Consider the following 17,879-nt stretch of genomic DNA (forward strand, 5'->3'; position numbering starts at 1 on the left):
GTAGAGACGCTTTTGTCTGTGCGTAGAGATACTATGGAAAGAAAAAAAAAGGGATAAGCAACGCCTTTTGCCGGAGACGGAACTTCCTGGTTCCTTCTGGAGTTTCTCCACGACCGCCCCAATAGAAAAGTATGATGGGTGGCAGAATCGTATGTGTGTGTTGGGGGGGCTGTCTTTGCACCAGCTGTGATAGGATAATAGCACCGTGTCTTGCCCCCTCCCCGTACCCAAAAAATACTAGAAGCAAAGGCGGGGCATAGAGATAGGAAAAGGAAAGAGCACGGCTGTTTTGCAAGGTAAGTGCAGCCACCCATTTATTTATTATATTAGGGTTTCTATACCGCCCTTCGCCAGCGGGCTAACACCCAACACATTCGTACTGCATAATATAATACACAGGGCACGGAAAAATCAAAACAAGTATAATAATAATAATAATAATAATAATAATAATAATAGTAATAATAATAATAATAATAATAGTAGTAATAATAATAATAATAATAATAATAATAATAATAATAATAATAATAAATGCACTGTTCTGCCCGAATTCTCCTGGCAGCAACAGCATAAAAAGAGGAGAAAATCATCAAAAGGTTACCTGAAATACAAAGCCAGCACACTAATGCAGGATTAACTTAAAAGTGTGACCCCTCCCTTGAATTCAGTAAGACTTACCTCTGAGTAGGTATGGTCAGGAGTCTGCTGAAAGTATATATAAGAGCCATTGAACTGAATGGACCTAAATAAGTCACGTGTGCATCGATTTCAATCGGTCTGCTCTGATTTGGGTGGGACTAAGCTCGGATGTAATCCTTGGGAGGTTTGGGTGTCTCCCTCCCAGTTTAGCAGCACAGTTTAGCAGTCTTTGACTGGTTTCCTATATGGAGAGCCTGGCTGCTGGATCAGACCATCTAGCTCATTATCCTGTTCCCACGGTGCCCAAAGGGAAGCAACGCAAGCAGAAAATGAACACAACAGCAACTGTCCCCACTTGGGGGTGATTTTCCAGCAAAAATGACATTTTGTTTGCGTTATTGTCTCTGGCCCCTTATGCAATTTTTTGCTTCTGGACTTGAATGATCTCCTCCTAACCCCCACTTAGACACGTAACGGGTACAACTTCGCACCCTTCCCAACACTGCAAGCCGGATCTGCTGCTGCTGCGCTTGGGGCGCCTCTCCTGCTCGGGAGAAGGGGCTGCCGGCCAGGGGGTGGCGGTGTGCGGATCTCCTGCCTGCCTACCGGGGTGCTACTGCTGCTGCCGCCGGGGAGGAAGGGGTTAAAGCGCTGTACGCTTTGCGGAAAACCCCCGCCGCCTTTTCACTCTGAACCTGCACTGCTGGGGAGACGGAGGAACGATCGGGAGCGGTTTTTACGCCGCCTGCTTCCTCTGGTCTGCTATTATTTTAAAAGGGCTGGTCGGGATTCCATTCCGGATTGAGCCAAGCGGTGTGATGCGAACGCAATCATTCCCCTTTTTTTATATATACTGTAGTTACCACTTTTTGCAAAAGCGGTTAAGACAACCGCTGGCATAGCAGCAGCAGCAGCAGCGGGTTGCAAGCCACAGCGGCCCCGATCCGCAAAAGCGGATGCTTTTCCTCGCGCAATGGGACTACTCGTGGGTAAGTGCTGACCATCTCAGCTGGCAGACCGGGAAGGCCCCAGTTTATAGCAAAGGTGGGCTTTCTTTAAAATCAAAGGAAACGAAATGAAAAGTCTCGCTGAGTCCAGTTGGGCTTGCTCCTGAGTAAGCCTGCATCTGACTGAAGCTGTAAGTGTCGGTGAGTTTGGGTGGACTTTGGGTTTACTTTCAGAGATGGCTAGTCCACTCCAAAAAAACTCTCTGAGTTAGGCTTCCCACCAAAATGGGAGAAATCTCTAACATTCCTGGACATGAAAATCAAACCTGGTTTAATTTACCTTTTTTAAAAAAACACAAAAAACATTAATTTTTGGTAGGTGTCTAAAGACTCGCTTACCTGCCCACCTACAAATTCATTTACAAATTGCAGCTATAGCTCCGATATGGGGAAAGGTGTGTGGTTTACTTGAGTCGCTTTAATTTTACAGCGTCTTGATTTTTCCCTCCTTTAAAAATTACATCCCACTTATGGGGATGTGGTAGTTGTACATTGTTGATAGCTGGTCTTTGGGAACAAATTCTGTAGCTCTATCGGCTGCAGTCATCCACTTACCTGGGAGTAAGACACACTGAGCCACTGTGGTGCAGCGGTTAGACTGGGTTAGTGTGTCGGACTTGGACCTGAGAGACCACAGTTCAACTCCCCACTTAGCCATGAAAATCACTGGATGACCCCAGGCCAGTCGCTGTCTCTTAGCTGAACCTACCTCACAGGGTTGTTGTGGGAACTGAAGAGGGGGAGAACACTGGATGCTACCTTAAGCTCCTTGGAAGAGAAGGTGGGGTCTAAATGCAATAAAAATAATAAAAACTCAACTAGGTGTTACTCCTGAGTAAACACGTCACAGAGCAACCCGATATAGCCACTTTCCAGCTGGGGCTGATGAGAGTTGTCTTTCAAAACATATGGAGGGTCTGATACCAATATCTGGCATTCAGGGTTATCTACTGCCTCTGACCATTAGGGCAGTTCATTATTTATTTTGAGATATGTAGGTACCGCTCCGGCGGGAAGGTAAACGGCGTTTCCATGCGCTGCTCTGGTTCGCCAGAAGCGGCTTAGTCATGCTGGCCACATGACCCGGAAGCTGTACACCGGCTCCCTCGGCCAATAAAGCGAGATGAGCGCCGAAACCCCAGAGTCAGCCACGACTGGACCTAATGGTCAGGGCTCCCTTTACTTTTATATCTTGCTTTTCTGCTCCAGAATGACTAACACCGTATTTTTGCATGATAAGCATACTTTTGTCTGCCTGCCTGGAACAATTTTGTTCCCAAACTAGGGGCTCTAGCTGTTTTTGGACTACAGCTCCCATCATCCCTAGCTAGCAAGAGCAGTGGTGAAGGATGATTGGAATTGTGGTCCAAAAACAGCTGGAGGCCCAAATCTGGGAAGCACTGGCCTAGAACAAAGTTCCCCAACGTGGTGTCTTGCAGACATTTTGAACTACATCTCCCACAAGCTCCAGCCAGTTTATATTCCCTTGGGCGAGCTATATGTTGTAGCATCATGAAAACTACAACATAGCTAACCCAAGATTATATATCAGTGATCTTATTGATGCACTCTCTCATAATGTGATAAACTTTTCACATGTGGCTTCTTAGTTCTCTAGCTGTGGACATCCAACATAGTTGAATGCTGGAAAATTCAGGCCAGACAAATGAAAGCACTTCTCCACTCAGCACATAGTTAAACTATGGAACTCACTGCCACAGGAGGCAGCGATGGCCACCAGGTTGGATGGCTTTAAAAGAGGATCGGACAAATTCATGGAGGGGACGGCTATCCACGACTGCTAGCCACAGGGGCTTTGCTGTGCCTCCAGGTCCTGAGATCAGTTGCTGGATACTACAAGAAGGGAGAAGGTTGTTGTGTTTGAGTCCTACTTGATGGCTTCCCATCAAGGCATCTGGTTGGCCTCTGTGAGAACAGGATGCTGGACTTGATTGGCCACTGGCCAGCAGATTCTCCTTATGGAATGGACCACAGATTTAAATTGTTTTGAGACTCATGGGTATTGCAGCTTGATGAGGGTGTTTCAAATTCAGTTGAAGATTACACCCCCTCTCCCAATACAGTGCTACACTTCCCAGGCCCTGAGGCAGTTATTAAACTTCAGAATCTTAAGATGTGCATATGTTCCGAAATATTCCAATTTCCAGCCTTTTCATAATATTAATTTTAGGACTCAGCTTTTCTCGAACTGGCACAGGTTCTGGCTGAAGCTGATGGCTGCTATCGTCCCAAACATCTGGAAGGCACCAGATGAACGAAGCCTGGCTTAAGGAAATGTCACACTTCTAGCAATCCTAAACAGGTTTACTCAGAAACAACTCCCACTGAGCTCAGCGGGGATGAATCCCCAGTACCTGCGATTCTGCAGCCCTTTTGATGATGTAAATGTGTGGGTTTTGCCAGCCTTACCCAAAATAGCAAGGCGGGAAGGAGAACTCAGTAGCTGTTTATTTGCATATGTTAATTCATTTAAATGTATGCACATTTTAAAAACAGCCTATTGTCTAAGACTGGGGCTTGCCACTTTGTCCAGAGAAAGAGAGAGGGAGGCAGACGCTGCTGTTTGCATAGAACATGTAAATGGGTGCATATTTTGTTGGCATAGAACATTTAAATGGGTGCATATTTACATTTCCCTGAACAAGGATGCTGAGATGGGTGAGGAGAGGAAAGGAGGGGAGGGGAGGGGAGGGACCCTGTCAGGCAGGTTTGAAGCACAGCTGGTCCTGATTCTGTCTAGGTGCTGGGCGTACCTGGAATGGATGTGCTTTTTAGCTGGCTTCGGGAGTGTTAGGGTGATGGTGGGCAGGATGTCAGATAAGGCACCAGAGAGTCAGGGGGGGCTTCTTTAGTAAATGGAAGAAGGCAGCTCTTGACTTCTGATTGCATCCTAAGGAACATCATTGCTTCTACTTTCTGTTCAGGGATTATCAGCACAGTTCTCTCCAGATGTTGTGGACTACAGCTCCCAGTGATGGCCGGCTGGCTGGCTACACATGGAGGAAGGCCGCCATGGAAATGCTTTGGCAGCCAGAGAGCTGTGACTTATTTGCATGCTTAATCTTGTACATTGCTCATGCTGTTTTGTGTGCAATTTGCATGAATGAGCTGGACATAGGGCCCGGCTTTTGAAACGCCTGCTGGTTGCGTGAGGCTGGTTTCTGCAGCTTTTTTTCCAGGATGGAAGCTTTGTTTGGTTTGTTTTGTTTTTTTATATACCTTCTTAAGATGCTTTAGAAAGAGGTCTATTAAAATGAAGACATCACCTTGCTGATGCTATAAAGCAGCAGACTCATAATATAAGATTGCCTGTTCTCCATCCGCCTGTAAGGACATGGGCTGTATTCAGACTATATGCTGAAAGTGCTGTAATGCTGTTTTCAACACTCATGGCTTCCATCAAAGAATTCTGGGAGCTGTAGTTTGTTAAGGGTGCTGAAGATTGTTAGGAGACCCAATTTCCCTCTCTGGTGGAATTACAAATGCCCATGAGTAGACAGTCCCTGCTTTACATTCTGAATACCAGGACACAAAAGGAAAATGGAGTCAAAGGAAGAAGGTAAAAAGCATACTCAAGCACCATTTCTTTGTACATTTCTTTCTCCTATAGCCTGACAGAAAGACTGCTGTAGACATCTCATATACAGTGGTACCTCAGGTTACATACGCTTCAGGTTACATACGCTTCAGGTTACAGACTCCGCTAACCCAGAAATAGTGCTTCAGGTTAAGAACTTTGCTTCAGGATGAGAACAGAAATGATGCTCCGGCAGCAGCAGGAGGCCCCTGAAACTGTACTTAACCTGAAACTGTTCTTAACTTGAAGCACAACTTTAGCTAATAGCTAAAGTTGTGCTTCAAGTTAAGAATAGTTTCAGGTTAAGTACGGACCTCCGGAATGAATTAAGTACGTAACCAGAGGTACCACTGTACTGGTGCCCTGACAGTTCAAAGCTGATGCAGACCAGTCATGGATTCCCCCAAAGAATTATGGGAGCTGTCGTTTGCTAAGGGTGCTGGGAATTGCTGGGAGACCTCCGTTTCCCTTGCAGATCTACAATTCCCAGAGTGGCTTAACAATCAATCTCTCTTCCAAGGAACTCTTATATAATTGTAGCTCTGGGGAAGGAAATGGGCACCTCCTGACAAGTCTCAGCACACTTTGCAACTCCCAGAACTCTTTGGGGGAAGCCATGACCCACAGCGCTTTAAATGTGAATGTGTGAACGTCGCCTGCTTCTTTCTCCTATAGTGATGGGAAGAAGGACGAGGAGACGAGGCGAGTGTTGAAGGGGATATCAGTGCACCCGACAGCATGTCATGCACTCACAGGCGGGCTACAACACTGCTAAGGGTGGCCTCCTTGACAGGCAGCAGCCCTCACTTTGAAGGCATCTCCTCTCTGAAGGCTTGTCTGGTTTCAAGATAAAGAGCCCTGGAGAAAGGAGAGCACGAGGGGGCTTTGAACTGCCTGAGACCTCTTGGTTTCGGCTTTCCCCGTTATGGTGAGGGTTTTATTTACTTCTGCCTGAACTACAGTCATTATTTCTAAACTGGCATCCCTACATATACATTAGCACATGCAGTTTTTGCATCGATCTGCCTCTTCCTTTGTCCTCCCTTTTGCCAATGCTGTAAGTTGCGACCACAGTCGCTCTCCAACCACCGATCGACTTTCCTGCCTGTTCTGTTTTTGAAGACTTTTCGCTGCCTTGCTCTACAACCACAGTTTACACCCTCCAATGGACATGTGGGTCAGAAATCCAAGAGGGCGAGGATTCGGAGTGGGGTTCTGTTACTGCAGTTTCAATAGAAATGCAATTCTTCCCAGTGAAGACTGGACAGGTGCCGCTGTGGGCCTGTATGTTTTTGGTTTTTTTTCCAATTTTTAAAAATTAATTTTCACAATATTATAAACAAACAAACAAACAGACAGACAAACAAACATAAACATAAAGGGCTGTGGGCCTGTATGGGTCTGTTGACCAGGGTCGGCGATTCGAATCCCCGCAACGGGGTGAGCTCCTGTTGCTCTGTCCCTGCTCCTGCCAATCTAGCAGTTTTAAAGCACATCACTGCAAGTAGATAAATAGGTACCGCTCCGGCGGGAAGGTAAACAGCATTTCTGTGTGCTCTGGCTTCCATCATGGTGTCCCATTGCGCCAGAAGCGGTTTAGTCATGCTGGTCCATGACCTGGAAAGCTGTCTGTGAGCAAATGCCGGCTCCCTCAGCCTGAAAGCAAGATGAGCGCCACAAGCCCATAGTCGCCTTTGAGTGGACTTAACTGTCCAGGGGTCCTTTTAATTGTAGATGGTCAGTTTTGAACCCCTGCCACGCTCTCCCACCTTCAAGTATTTTTAAAACTGATTTGGAGTGGTTGGCTCTTCACATCCTCTGTGACATATTACTGTGGTTATTATGGTTATTATTTAATTACCTGCCCTTTGCTGTAAGGTCCCAGGGCAAGTTGCAACCATTATAATACTGAAAGCAATTTGAAACAACTTGCAGTCACAGAAATAAGATGGGTCCTGAAATACGCATCTCAAGTGTCAAAGACCAGGGTAAAAAAAGGTGTCTCCACCCCCATCATTCAGCCCAGACACTGAGGTCCAACACTGAGGGCCTTCTGGTGGTTCCCTCACTGCAAGAAGTGAAGTTACAGGGAACCAGGCAGAGGGCCTTCTCAGTAGTGGAACGCCCTCCCACCAGGAAATGTCATGTCTGACAGCAGCCAGTCTTTTTAATGATTGTTCTGCACTGCTTTTAGCATTTTTGAGAAAATGTTGCTTTTATGCTGCCGTATACCACCGTGATGCTTTATGAGAGGGCAGAATACAAATACTTCAATGAGGAATTAGCATTTATGCCAGGCCTTGATGACGGGCAGCAGAATGTGTCAACTGGCCCCTAGTGGGGGCACCAGTGTGCTGCCGCCATTTTAATTTCCCAGAATGCCCCTGATATAGCCTCTCAACAAATAAAAATGGTGGCGATCAGATCCAGCTGACCAGGTCAGAGGGTCCAGGCTCTGTGGGTCTCATGGGGTAAACTGGACCCTGGCAGATGCCTGAGGGAGCCGGCTGCTGACGCCAGGCCAGCCAGGGGGCCCTGTGAATAGTGCTTTGTGGAAGCTGGGCTTTGGTGGATAAACAAAGATCATGGAGTGTGTTAACTCGCCTGGGGTTAGGAGCCTGTTCTTTCTGGGGCTCCTTGACTCAAGTCGGCAACCTCCCACTGCAAAGAGAAACATCCCTGCTGTGGGGCTGCGTGCCAGGAAACAGTCTCCATCTGCTTCCTTCCGCCCCATTGCAGAATCATTTCGATGCAGCGACAGAGAGAACACGTGATGCAACGAAGCATTTGCAAATTCCCTTTATGCAAACGAGTTCTTCCTCCCGGAGCAAAGGAGCGATTTGCATAAGCTTCATGCAAATTTATTCAAAGCCACCAACGCCTTTGAGTTTCTGAAACTTGGCAATTTGCAGTCATGCCTGCCTCTTTCCCCCGCCCTCCCTCCCCTCTGTTTTCTCTCCCCCACCCCACCCCCAGGCATCAAAACTAAAATTGGAGCCCTCTTCTTGACGCTCCCCTCTGCTACTGAAGGACGTCCCGCAGAAATGGATCCACCTAGCCCTCGGTGCTGACTCCACCCAAGACCTCCCCACGGTTTTTTTGAGGCAGGTAAACCATTGACCGCCCTGTTCAGAGGAGCATCGACTTCAGAGATGGCTGGGGCTGCTGGGCCCACACTCTGGGTAAGAGGCTCTTGCCCTTTGGTGTAAAAGCTTCTGTCAGTTCTGCATGTTACCAGTTAGGATGTCTGTAGTGCCATCATTGTAATTACCTGTAATGGAAGCAAAAAGCAAACAGGTCCCTACCTCAATGAGTACAGTCAATGTTCTCATCGACTGAGCTTCATACAAGTGGGGCGTCACTTTCACATCTGTTTTTGGTGTCAAGAGACCCCAACAGTGTGTGTGTGTGTGTGTGTGTGTGTGTGTGTGTAAAATCCACACCCCAACATTTAGAAAATACCTGGATTATCATAGAATCAGACTTGTAGAGTTGAAAGGGACCATGAGAGTCCTCGTCCAACCCCCTGCAATGCAGTAATCTTTAGCCCAATCTGAGGCTCAAACCCACAACCCTGAGACCAGGGGTCAGCAAACTTTTTCAGCAGGGGGCCGGTCCACTGTCCCTCAGACCTTGTGGGGGGCCATACTATATTTTGAAAAGAACAAAAAAATGAATTGCTATGCCCCACAAATAACCCAGAGGTGCATTTTAAATAAAAGCACACATTCTACTCATGTAAAAACACGCTGATTCCCAAACCGTCCATGGGCCAGATTTAGAAGGCGATTGGGCTGGATCCAGCCCCCCGGTCTTAGTTTGCCTGCCCATGTCTGAGACTCTTGAGCCACAGAGACGTGGAGCATGGCTTGACACTGCTTTGAGAACCAGTGTGGCATAGAGGTTAGAATGTCGGATCGGGACCTGCGAAAGTCCAGGGTTCAAACCCCCCCTTGAGCCATGAACCTGGCTCTCAGCTTAATTTACCTCTCAGGGTTTTTGTGGGGAATTAAGTGAGGAGATGGGAAACCAGCTATTGCCGCCTTGAGCTCCTTGAAGAAAGAGGTAGGATATCAATGCAACAAATAAATCAATAAACGAACGAATTCCTCTTTCAGGACCCAGTGACTTTTGACGAAGTGGCCATTTACTTTTCCCCAGAGGAGTGGGCAGAGCTGGCAGATTGGCAGAAAAATCTCTATAAGGATGTGACGAGAGCCAGCTACGAGATGCTGGTTTCATTAGGTAAGCTATTTGCTGTTTATTGGATGGCTCACAGGTTGTGCTCACCCGATGAATTTGAAAGGCTCCAAAAGGCAAGAGGTTGTTTCACTTCAGTTATAATTAATATCCCACTTTGGACATTGAAAGCTTTGGGCCTCCAGATGTTGCTGAGGTACAACTCCTATCACCCCGACCATTGGCCATGTTGGTTGGGACTGATGGGGTTTGGCATCCCACCTCAAACCTCTCAGAGCTGTTATCTCCGGAGAGTCAAAGCTGTGCTGCTGTAGTTTTGCTGCTCTTGCAACGGCTCCCACCAGCCCTGACCATTGGCCCTGCTGACTGGGAATGGCAGGAGTTCAGCAGCATGCAGAGGACTCTGCATGGGCCACTCCTGCTGTGGACCCATCTAGACTGATCAATGAGAGCCCATGTGGTATAGTGGCTAGAGCAATTTTTTTTATCCGTGGGCCAGTCCACTGTCCCTCAGACCTTGTGGCGGGCCGGAGAAGCGGCACCGGGGGGGGGCGGGGCTGGAAGAAGAGGCGAGGGGGGCAAGTAGTCCTCTTCCCCAGCCCCAGCTGCTGCGCTTACCTCCCAGGGGATGCCACAGCAACAGCGGAGGGAAGATGAGGGGCACGAAATGGCTGGGTCCGGAGAGGGGCTGCTTAAAATGGTGCTCAGCAAGCTCAGCCCAGCCCAGCCCCCTTCCTCCTCTAGGCAGGGCAGGGAGAAGCCAGGAGGAGGGAGGGAGGAGGCGCCGCCACGGCGTGTGTGAGGGAGAGGGTTGTTGTGAGGATAAAATGGAGAGGAGGGGAAGTGGTTCCACCACTTTGAGCTCCTTAAAAGAAAGGTGAGATATCATCATCATCATTATCATTATGCCCCACCCATCTGACTGGTTTGCCCCAGCCACTCTGGGTGGCTTCTGCCAGCCCAGCCCAGCCCCCTTCCTCCTCTAGGCAGGGCAGGGAGAAGCCAGGAGGAGGGAGGAAGGAGGCGCCGCCATGGTGTATGTGAGGGAGAGGGTTGTTGTGAGAATAAAATGGAGAGGAGGGGAAGTGGTTCCACCACAAGGTGGGATATCATCATCATCATTATCATTATGCCCCACCCATCTGACTGGTTTGCCCCAGCCACTCTGGGTGGCATCTGACATATATAAGAACATTACATTACACATTAAAAGGCTTCCCTATACAGAGCTGCCTTCAAATGTCTTCTAAAGGTTATATAGTTACTCATCTCCTTGGCATCTGATGGGAGGATGTTCCACAGGGTGGGGGCCACTACCAAAAAGGCGCTCTGCCTGGTTCCCTGTAGCTTTACTTCTCGCAGGGAAATATAACTAACAAACAAATGGATCTAAACCAGAAACATTGGAAGTTGCTTTATACTAGGTTCCTGACAGGAACTGTAAGGAAAGGGTAATAATTCATCAAGGGTGTGGGGAGGGAAGAAAGGGCAGTGAGTTGTCCTGCTCAAAATCCTAGAAAGGTTAGGCAGTTAACTACCACAGGCCATGAGACACAGTGAGGCATCTTTTAACAATTGTTTAATTATTGTTAAAAGTTACAAAAACAAAGAAGCACGGGACTGAGTGAGGGAGCAGTTTTTGGAATAACATCAGGATATTAGCTCTGCGCAAGGCCTGACAGACAGCAGCAACAACCGGGAAAAGATAGACATAATATTTTACAAGAACAGGAAGAAACAATATGGACAGAATAAATGTCACACACAGGAAAAACAAGGACACAGTATGAGATCTTCACTTGTAGTCTTATAAATCATTTAATGTGTTAACATGAATAGGAGTTATAAAGATTGCAGCTGTTGTATAAGGGATTACTGTTATGACTGGAATGCGATTGAAATTAATAAGATTTTGGAACGCAGAAATAAAGTAAATCATAAAACCATCAATTCTAGCATGCCTAAATTCTAGCCACCTAAATTATATAATTTGGTATTTGAATGATTGGTAATAGGAATTGTATTATAATTTGGCATTGATATAATGAGGCTATTATTGGATTATTGTAATTGAAAACTAATTAAAATTATTATATTAAAAAAAGAAACCATAGTTATACAGTGGTACCTCGCTTTGCGAACTTAATCTGTTCCGAACCGAAACTGTTCTTAAACCGAGGCATGCTTTCCCTTCCACCGGCCCTTCAGTCAGTTTAATCCAGCCCTGGCAGTTTATTTCCTGGGGCAGTTTATTTCCTGGGGAAAATCTCAAAAAAAAGCTCAACAACTTCAATTCTAAAAAAAGCTCAACAGCTTTAGTTGGCCTTCACGCATGTTTACTTCATCAAATCTGGCCCTCTTTGGAAAAAAATTGGGCATCCCCATCGTAAACCGAAACGTTCGTAAACAGGACTGTTCTGAAACCAAGGTACTACTGTACTTAAAAAATAAAGAGAGACACTGAGGCAGGGGCAAAAAATGAGGGGGTATGCCGTCTTGTTCTTTGCATCAGGTTACATAATGTCTTGGGCTGGTCCTCAAGTGCCCTATCCATCTCCACTTTACTAGGCCTCGCCTTACAGAAGCCCGACATCATTTTGAGAATCGAGCGAGGGGAGGAGCCTTGCGTTGGGAGACTCCAGACCTCAAAGGCAAGAGAGGTTACACACCACAGCATCTCTGGTGAGTCCCAAGCTCATAGATCAGAATACTGGCAGCTTCTGATTGATCTGAAGATGGCTGCCAAGTCCGGTGTGCCAGTGCGGCGGGAGATCTGCTCTACATTGCATGCTCGCATGGTGTTACTGGGAAGAAAAGTGTACTGAAGATTTCCTTGTCTCTAGAAGCCAATGGTGTTGCAGGCTAAATGTTTTATTTTGCTTAAGAGGAGGACGGAGACCCCTTTCTGCCTCAAGGGCCAGAGGCTTTCCAGAGCAGCTTTCCAGGGGCCACATGCTGGAATGGGTGAAGGAGAAATTTGGGTTGCCTTGAAAGGGGAACCCTTCCGAATGTGTGTTCTTTGCAACAATACACAAACCAAATCACAGGTCCTGCCCCTCGAAATTCGCACATCTCTGAATTTTGCAATGTGACGTGTACAAAATTGCATACAGTACAGGTGCATGCCTTAGTGAAAACAACATATAGCAATACATCATATTCAGGGAACATCGCTGTTACTATTTCTGCAGCAGGGGCCCTGTCTCCAGGGCCCTAGAGCTGCCCAATCAGCATGAAGTCTTCACGTCCTTTGTGCTGATTAGAGCCAATCAGAGTGTAAGGAGGTGGGTCAGCCACTGAGGATTGGCTCCTAGGGCCACTCTGGAGGAGGCGTGCAGGAATGAATGAATTAATTAATTTATCCATCTACCCTGCCCCTCTGACAGGTTTACCTCAGCTACTCTGGGCAGCTTCCAACAAAATACGGGGGGACCAGAAGAAAAAAACACATCAAATATTAAACGTTTCCTGAAACAGGGCTCAAAGGGTTCAAATGTCCATGAAAAGTCATTCAGAGAAGAAGAAATAGTTCTGTGTGCTCCAAAAGCTAAGCATTTAGGAACCCTGAAAAGACAAGGGGCTTCACTTTCAAGAGAATGGTGTGCAAAGGGTCACCATATAAACTTGAAAATTCCAGTAATGTCCAGGGGATAGGGGCTAATTTGGTGTCCTCTGTCTGCCTCTGCCAATCGCCCCACAAAAAGCTGAACAACTAAGCAACTGTGTCTGTACTTTTACTTCTTGAAATAGGGCAACCCTAAATTAGAAGGTTATTGTATAACCTTAGGAAAGGACTCGGGTGTGAGGAGGAGTTGCTGTGGCCCTTGCACTTCTGGATTTGCTGCTATGCTACTGTAACATGGTCCCTAAGGCTGGACCTCTCCACACTGGGCGATGGTAAAAAGGCAGGTTTTTAACCCTTCTTGATCAAAACACAATCAGTTCTTCCGTTGTGATCTCACCAATTTTCTGTTGGCTCACATACAACCTTTCGCTCTTGTCTCCTGTCGTTGCAGATGGCCAAATCCTGATTAAGAAAGAATCCTGCCTCGAGGAGCGGCCACCATGCTGTGTGGGGCACCCAGAGGTGCTGAAGGCAGGCCCGAATAACGGGACCTTTGGTGAATTTTCCACGTGGCCAGGGAGCCACCTCGGGGCCAACTCGGCTGTGAATGGAATGGCCGCACTGCCAACTTGGTCCACTAAGCTCCAGTGGCAGAACGTGCAAGCGCCCCCCGTGGGATTTCAGGTGGGGCACCCAGGGGTCTCTGGCAGCGCTTTCTGGCCTGGCGGTGTCACGGTGCCCCCACCAAGCACCTACGAGGAGACGCTGCTCATCTGCACCCAGTGTCAGAAATGTTTCCCTGCCCGCTCGGCTCACGGCGCCCCCTCCGTGGGAGAAGCGACACAAGTCTGCCCCGAGTGCGAGAGCAGCAGTGGCCACAAGGGCACTCCTCCCACCGCGGCAGACCCGCGAAGCCACAACACAACGATGCAGCCCTGCTCTTGCAGCCACTGTTCGGGGCTTGGCGTCCGCCAGAGAGTCCCTAAGGAGGAGCGTCCCTACAAGTGCGGGAAGTGCGAGAAGAGCTTCCGCTTCGTCCACGAATACACGTGGCACCAGAAGGTCCACGCCGGGGAGAAGATCTACAAGTGCGGCGTGTGCGAGAAGGTCTTCCGCCACAAGCAGGAGCTGATGTGGCACCAGCGGGCGCACACGGCCGAGTGGCCCCACAAGTGCGGGGTGTGCGGGAAGAACTTCCGCTTCAAGCAGGAGCTGACCTGGCACCAGAAGACGCACTCGGTGGAGCGCCCCTACAAGTGCGCCGAATGCGAGAAGAGCTTCCGCTTCAAGCAGGAGTTCATGTGGCACCAGCGGGCGCACGTCGGGGACCGCCCCTACAAGTGCACCGAGTGCGAGAAGAGCTTCCGCTTCAAGCAGGAGTTCAGCTGGCACCAGAGGAGCCACGCCGGGGAGAAGACCTACAAGTGCCCTGGGTGCGACAAGAGCTTCCGCTACAAGCAAGAGTTTTACTGGCACCAGAGGATCCACACGGGCGAGCAGCCCTACCCCTGCGCTTCCTGCGACTCCACCTTCACCTGCCGGCAGGAATACATGCGCCACCAGAGGCTGCACGACGGCGAGAAGCCCTACCAGTGCCCACACTGCGATAAGACCTTCCGGCGAGGGTCCACCCTGATCCGGCACCGGCGCATCCACATGGGAGAGGGGCCCTTCAAGTGCTCCCACTGCGACAGGACCTTTGGCCAAAGTGCCAACCTCATCAAGCACCAGAGGATCCACACGCTGAAGGACGAGCCGGTGGAGAACGCCCACAGAGAATGGGGCCCTTGTTTGCAGGGCGTGGGGGTCCCCTCTGTCCAGCCCGAGGCCGTCAGTGTGCTGAGCCTGAAGACGGTTTCCGTGGGGGCGCTTCTCCTGCTGAACCTCCAGGAGCCGAAGCAGGAGAAAGATCCAGCCGGGAATTCTTGGGAACCCCAAATGTGACCTCGGGTTTTTTACAGGACCCCTGTTAAAAAAAAGATGGGGAATTGGGCTTTGTAGAGGGGAGAAGAGAGAGAGATCTATTCCACACTGGTAGGTTTGGGCCGATTGGTCGATCTCCAGAGTTTTGCGGGCAGATCGCCCAATGGCAGACATTACAAACTGTAAAGTAAGGCAGTGCCCTCTGAAGTGTGGAGGGAGGGGGAAAGGGACCCCCATCAAATCCCAAGGAAGAGGCAAATTCTGTTGGTGAGGCCTCTTTGGAATATGTGAATGTAGCGCTGCCACCAGCTGAGCTGAACGGGAGCGATGCGTTGAAGGAAGTGGCTGAGGCTCTTGGTTCCACATAGACCAGCAGCATGGTGACATCCAGGTGTTTGGGACTACATGTCCCATCAGCCTCAGCCCACACAATGGTGTGAGCTGGGGTTGATGGGAGTTGTAGTTGAAAACAGCCCCATCAGCTGGGGCTGATGGGAGCCGTATTCCAAAGCAGCCACATTGACTGGGGCTGTTGGGAGTTTTAGTCCAAAACAGACACATTGGCTGGGGCTGATGGGAGTTGTAGTCCAAAACAGCCACATTGGCCGGGATTGATGGGAGTTGTGGTTGAAAACAGCCCTGTCAGCTGGGGCTGATGGGAGCCGTATTCCAAAGCAGCCACATTGACTGGGGCTGTTGGGAGTTTTAGTCCAAAACAGACACATTGGCCGGGGCTGATGGGAGTTGTAGTCCAAAACAGCCACATTGGCCAGGATTGATGGGAGTTGTGGTTGAAAACAGCCCTGTCAGCTGGGGCTGATGGGAGTTGTAGTCCAAAGCAGCCACATTGGCTGGGGCTGGTGGGAGTTGTAGTCCAAAACAACCACATTGACCAGGGCTGATGGGAGTTGTAGTCCAAAACAGCTGCATTGACTGATGAGAGTTGTAGTCCCCCAAACCGCCTGAAGGGCACCAGGTTGGATGAAGCCTCTGTGTTCATAGCCTCTGGTGGTTATCTTCGCACCACCGTAGTGCGAGATGTGATTTATTTATTTATTTTTGCCTGGTCGTGCCAGGCTCTTCTTGGGAGACAAGGCCGCTGATAATTGTTTCTTTATAGATCTGGCACCCTGCTTATTCATCCCTTCTGTCGCAACTTGCTTTGCACCCAGAAAAAACACACCCTCCCTGCTCCCAGGTAGTTGCTTCAAACTGTTGGCCGAAATCTTATTGCTGGGCCGGGGGAAGGGGGTTGTATTCCAAGTGCAGACTGAGAATAAATGAGAAATGAGAAAATAAATGAGAAAGCAAAATAGTCCCTTGAGGGTGTGGTCTTGCACCTGCCCAAAAGAAGACTTGCAGGTGTTCCCCGTCAGAATTTGGAAACTGCAAGGAACAGACACCCACATCTCCTCTCAGACTCTCTGCATCGTTACAGTTGCTCTGAGCCTCAGTTTCCCCGACGCTCGGATTTAAGCTGGTTGGACATTTTCTCTCCAGCTCTCCCTTTTGCCACCCAAGAAGCTTTCGCCTAAAACTTCCTTGCCTTGACTTCAGTGCTGTTCCTTTTGAGCGTTGGCACGGAGAGGTCCTTGCTTGGAGTGATCTGCACGTTGTAAGGTTCTTGCTTTGGGAAACCCAAATAAGCACCTGGAAATTAAAAGCTCTGTTGCCTGGGATGTTTTCCTGTATGTGAACAGAAGACTTCTGCACAGCCCCTGCCTTGTTCAGTATGTCTTGCGGAGGAAATTTGGTGGCCTGTCTCTGCCTCCTTTCATAGCCGTGTCCCATGATGGCTTGGAGGAGTGGGCTCTGTAGTTGGGACAATACCTGAGCGCTGATGGTTTCTGCACATTGAAGCAAAAAGGGACTTTGCTTGCACAGCCCAATTCTGTGACAGAGCCTGTTACTCCAAACTGGCAACCTCCAGCACCGTTTTTAATCTCCTGGTTGACCCTGTCTTGCCGTCCTTGTGAGTTTCCGTGAAATCCACCCAAGGCTGCTATTTTCTTACTTAAACGAGTATTTTAATGTTGAATTGTGTTTGGATAATGTGTCATGAAATATGCAAATTTTTTAAGGGTGGGGAGGGAAGGGGGTGCGATACTATTTGGGGTACCAGCATTTTCTTCCTCAAAGGGCTCTTATGTCTTTACAAGTGGCCTGATAATCAGAAGCGAGACTGTGGCAAGGCAGAGGTAGGCCGGTTGCCATGGATACCCTGTTTATCGCGGAAGCTGCTCTGCCAGGGCTCACTTCCTTGTTGCAGGGAGTGGCAGGAAAGGTTGGGTTGTTTTTTTTTAGTCTGAGGGCCACATTCCCTCACAGGGAACCTTCTGGGGTCCGCTTGTCAGTGGTGGGCAGGGCCACAGACAAAAGTGGGTGGGGAAATGGGCGGGGCCTTTACCTATCTGCAATGAGCTACATCGGAAGCCAGAGGTTTCGACACACACATCTCCCTCCTCCATCCAGCCAGGTGAGCAAGAGAGATGATCCCAGGTCAAGGAATCAACCCAGCCAGGAAAAAGCACTGGAGGAAGACTTGAGGAGGAGGTACGATTTGGGGAGCATCCCAAGGGCCAGAGAGAACTGGAGAGCCTATGATTCCCCACCCCTGTCTTATCTGAGACCCCATGCATGAGGGATAGCTCAATGGGCAAAGCACAAGGGTCTTAATCTGAGAGTTGTGGGTTTGAGCCCCATGTTGGGCAAAAGTTTCCTGCATTGCAGGGGGTTGGACTAGATGACCCCATGGGGTCCCTTCCAATTCTACGAGTCTATGATTCTAAGGACCCCGGGGCTTTCCTCTACCACAGCACACTATAATTGGGCTACCCTGGTGCTCAGATCCCACCCCACCCACCTCTCAATGCAACACAGCTGCCCCGAGCAATGGAGGAAAAGGAGGAATAGCCACCAAGATGGATTCAGCTGGAAAGATTCA

At 48.9% G+C, this 17,879-nt stretch overlaps 1 protein-coding gene across 5 annotated transcripts; it reads left to right on the forward strand.

Annotated features, from left to right (window-relative positions):
• Window positions 1-49: 49 nt before the first annotated feature.
• Window positions 50-16,973, forward strand: LOC310666625 (uncharacterized protein). 5 transcript variants are annotated; one of them, XM_083417778.1, is made up of 7 exons: window positions 688-832; window positions 866-1,631; window positions 3,268-3,972; window positions 8,224-8,429; window positions 9,366-9,492; window positions 12,016-12,129; window positions 13,464-16,973. In XM_083417778.1, the coding sequence occupies exons 4-7, from the start codon at window positions 8,400-8,402 to the stop codon at window positions 14,954-14,956; spliced, it is 1,764 nt and encodes a 587-aa protein (XP_083273904.1). In that variant the 5' UTR covers window positions 688-832; window positions 866-1,631; window positions 3,268-3,972; window positions 8,224-8,399; the 3' UTR covers window positions 14,957-16,973. The 5 variants fall into 5 exon arrangements, 4 of the variants coding, with proteins under 4 accessions (XP_083273905.1, XP_083273904.1, XP_083273903.1 ...); XR_014505978.1 differs by lacking the exons at window positions 688-832; window positions 866-1,631; window positions 3,268-3,972 and adding an exon at window positions 50-296 and having other exon boundaries at window positions 13,464-15,517; window positions 15,557-16,973; XM_083417777.1 differs by lacking the exon at window positions 3,268-3,972.
• The last annotated feature ends 906 nt before the right edge of the window (window positions 16,974-17,879 follow it).

The sequence above is a fragment of the Podarcis tiliguerta genome (genome assembly GCF_965153285.1).
Source record: "Podarcis tiliguerta genome assembly, chromosome: 16".
NCBI classification, from domain to species: Eukaryota; Metazoa; Chordata; class Lepidosauria; order Squamata; family Lacertidae; genus Podarcis; species Podarcis tiliguerta.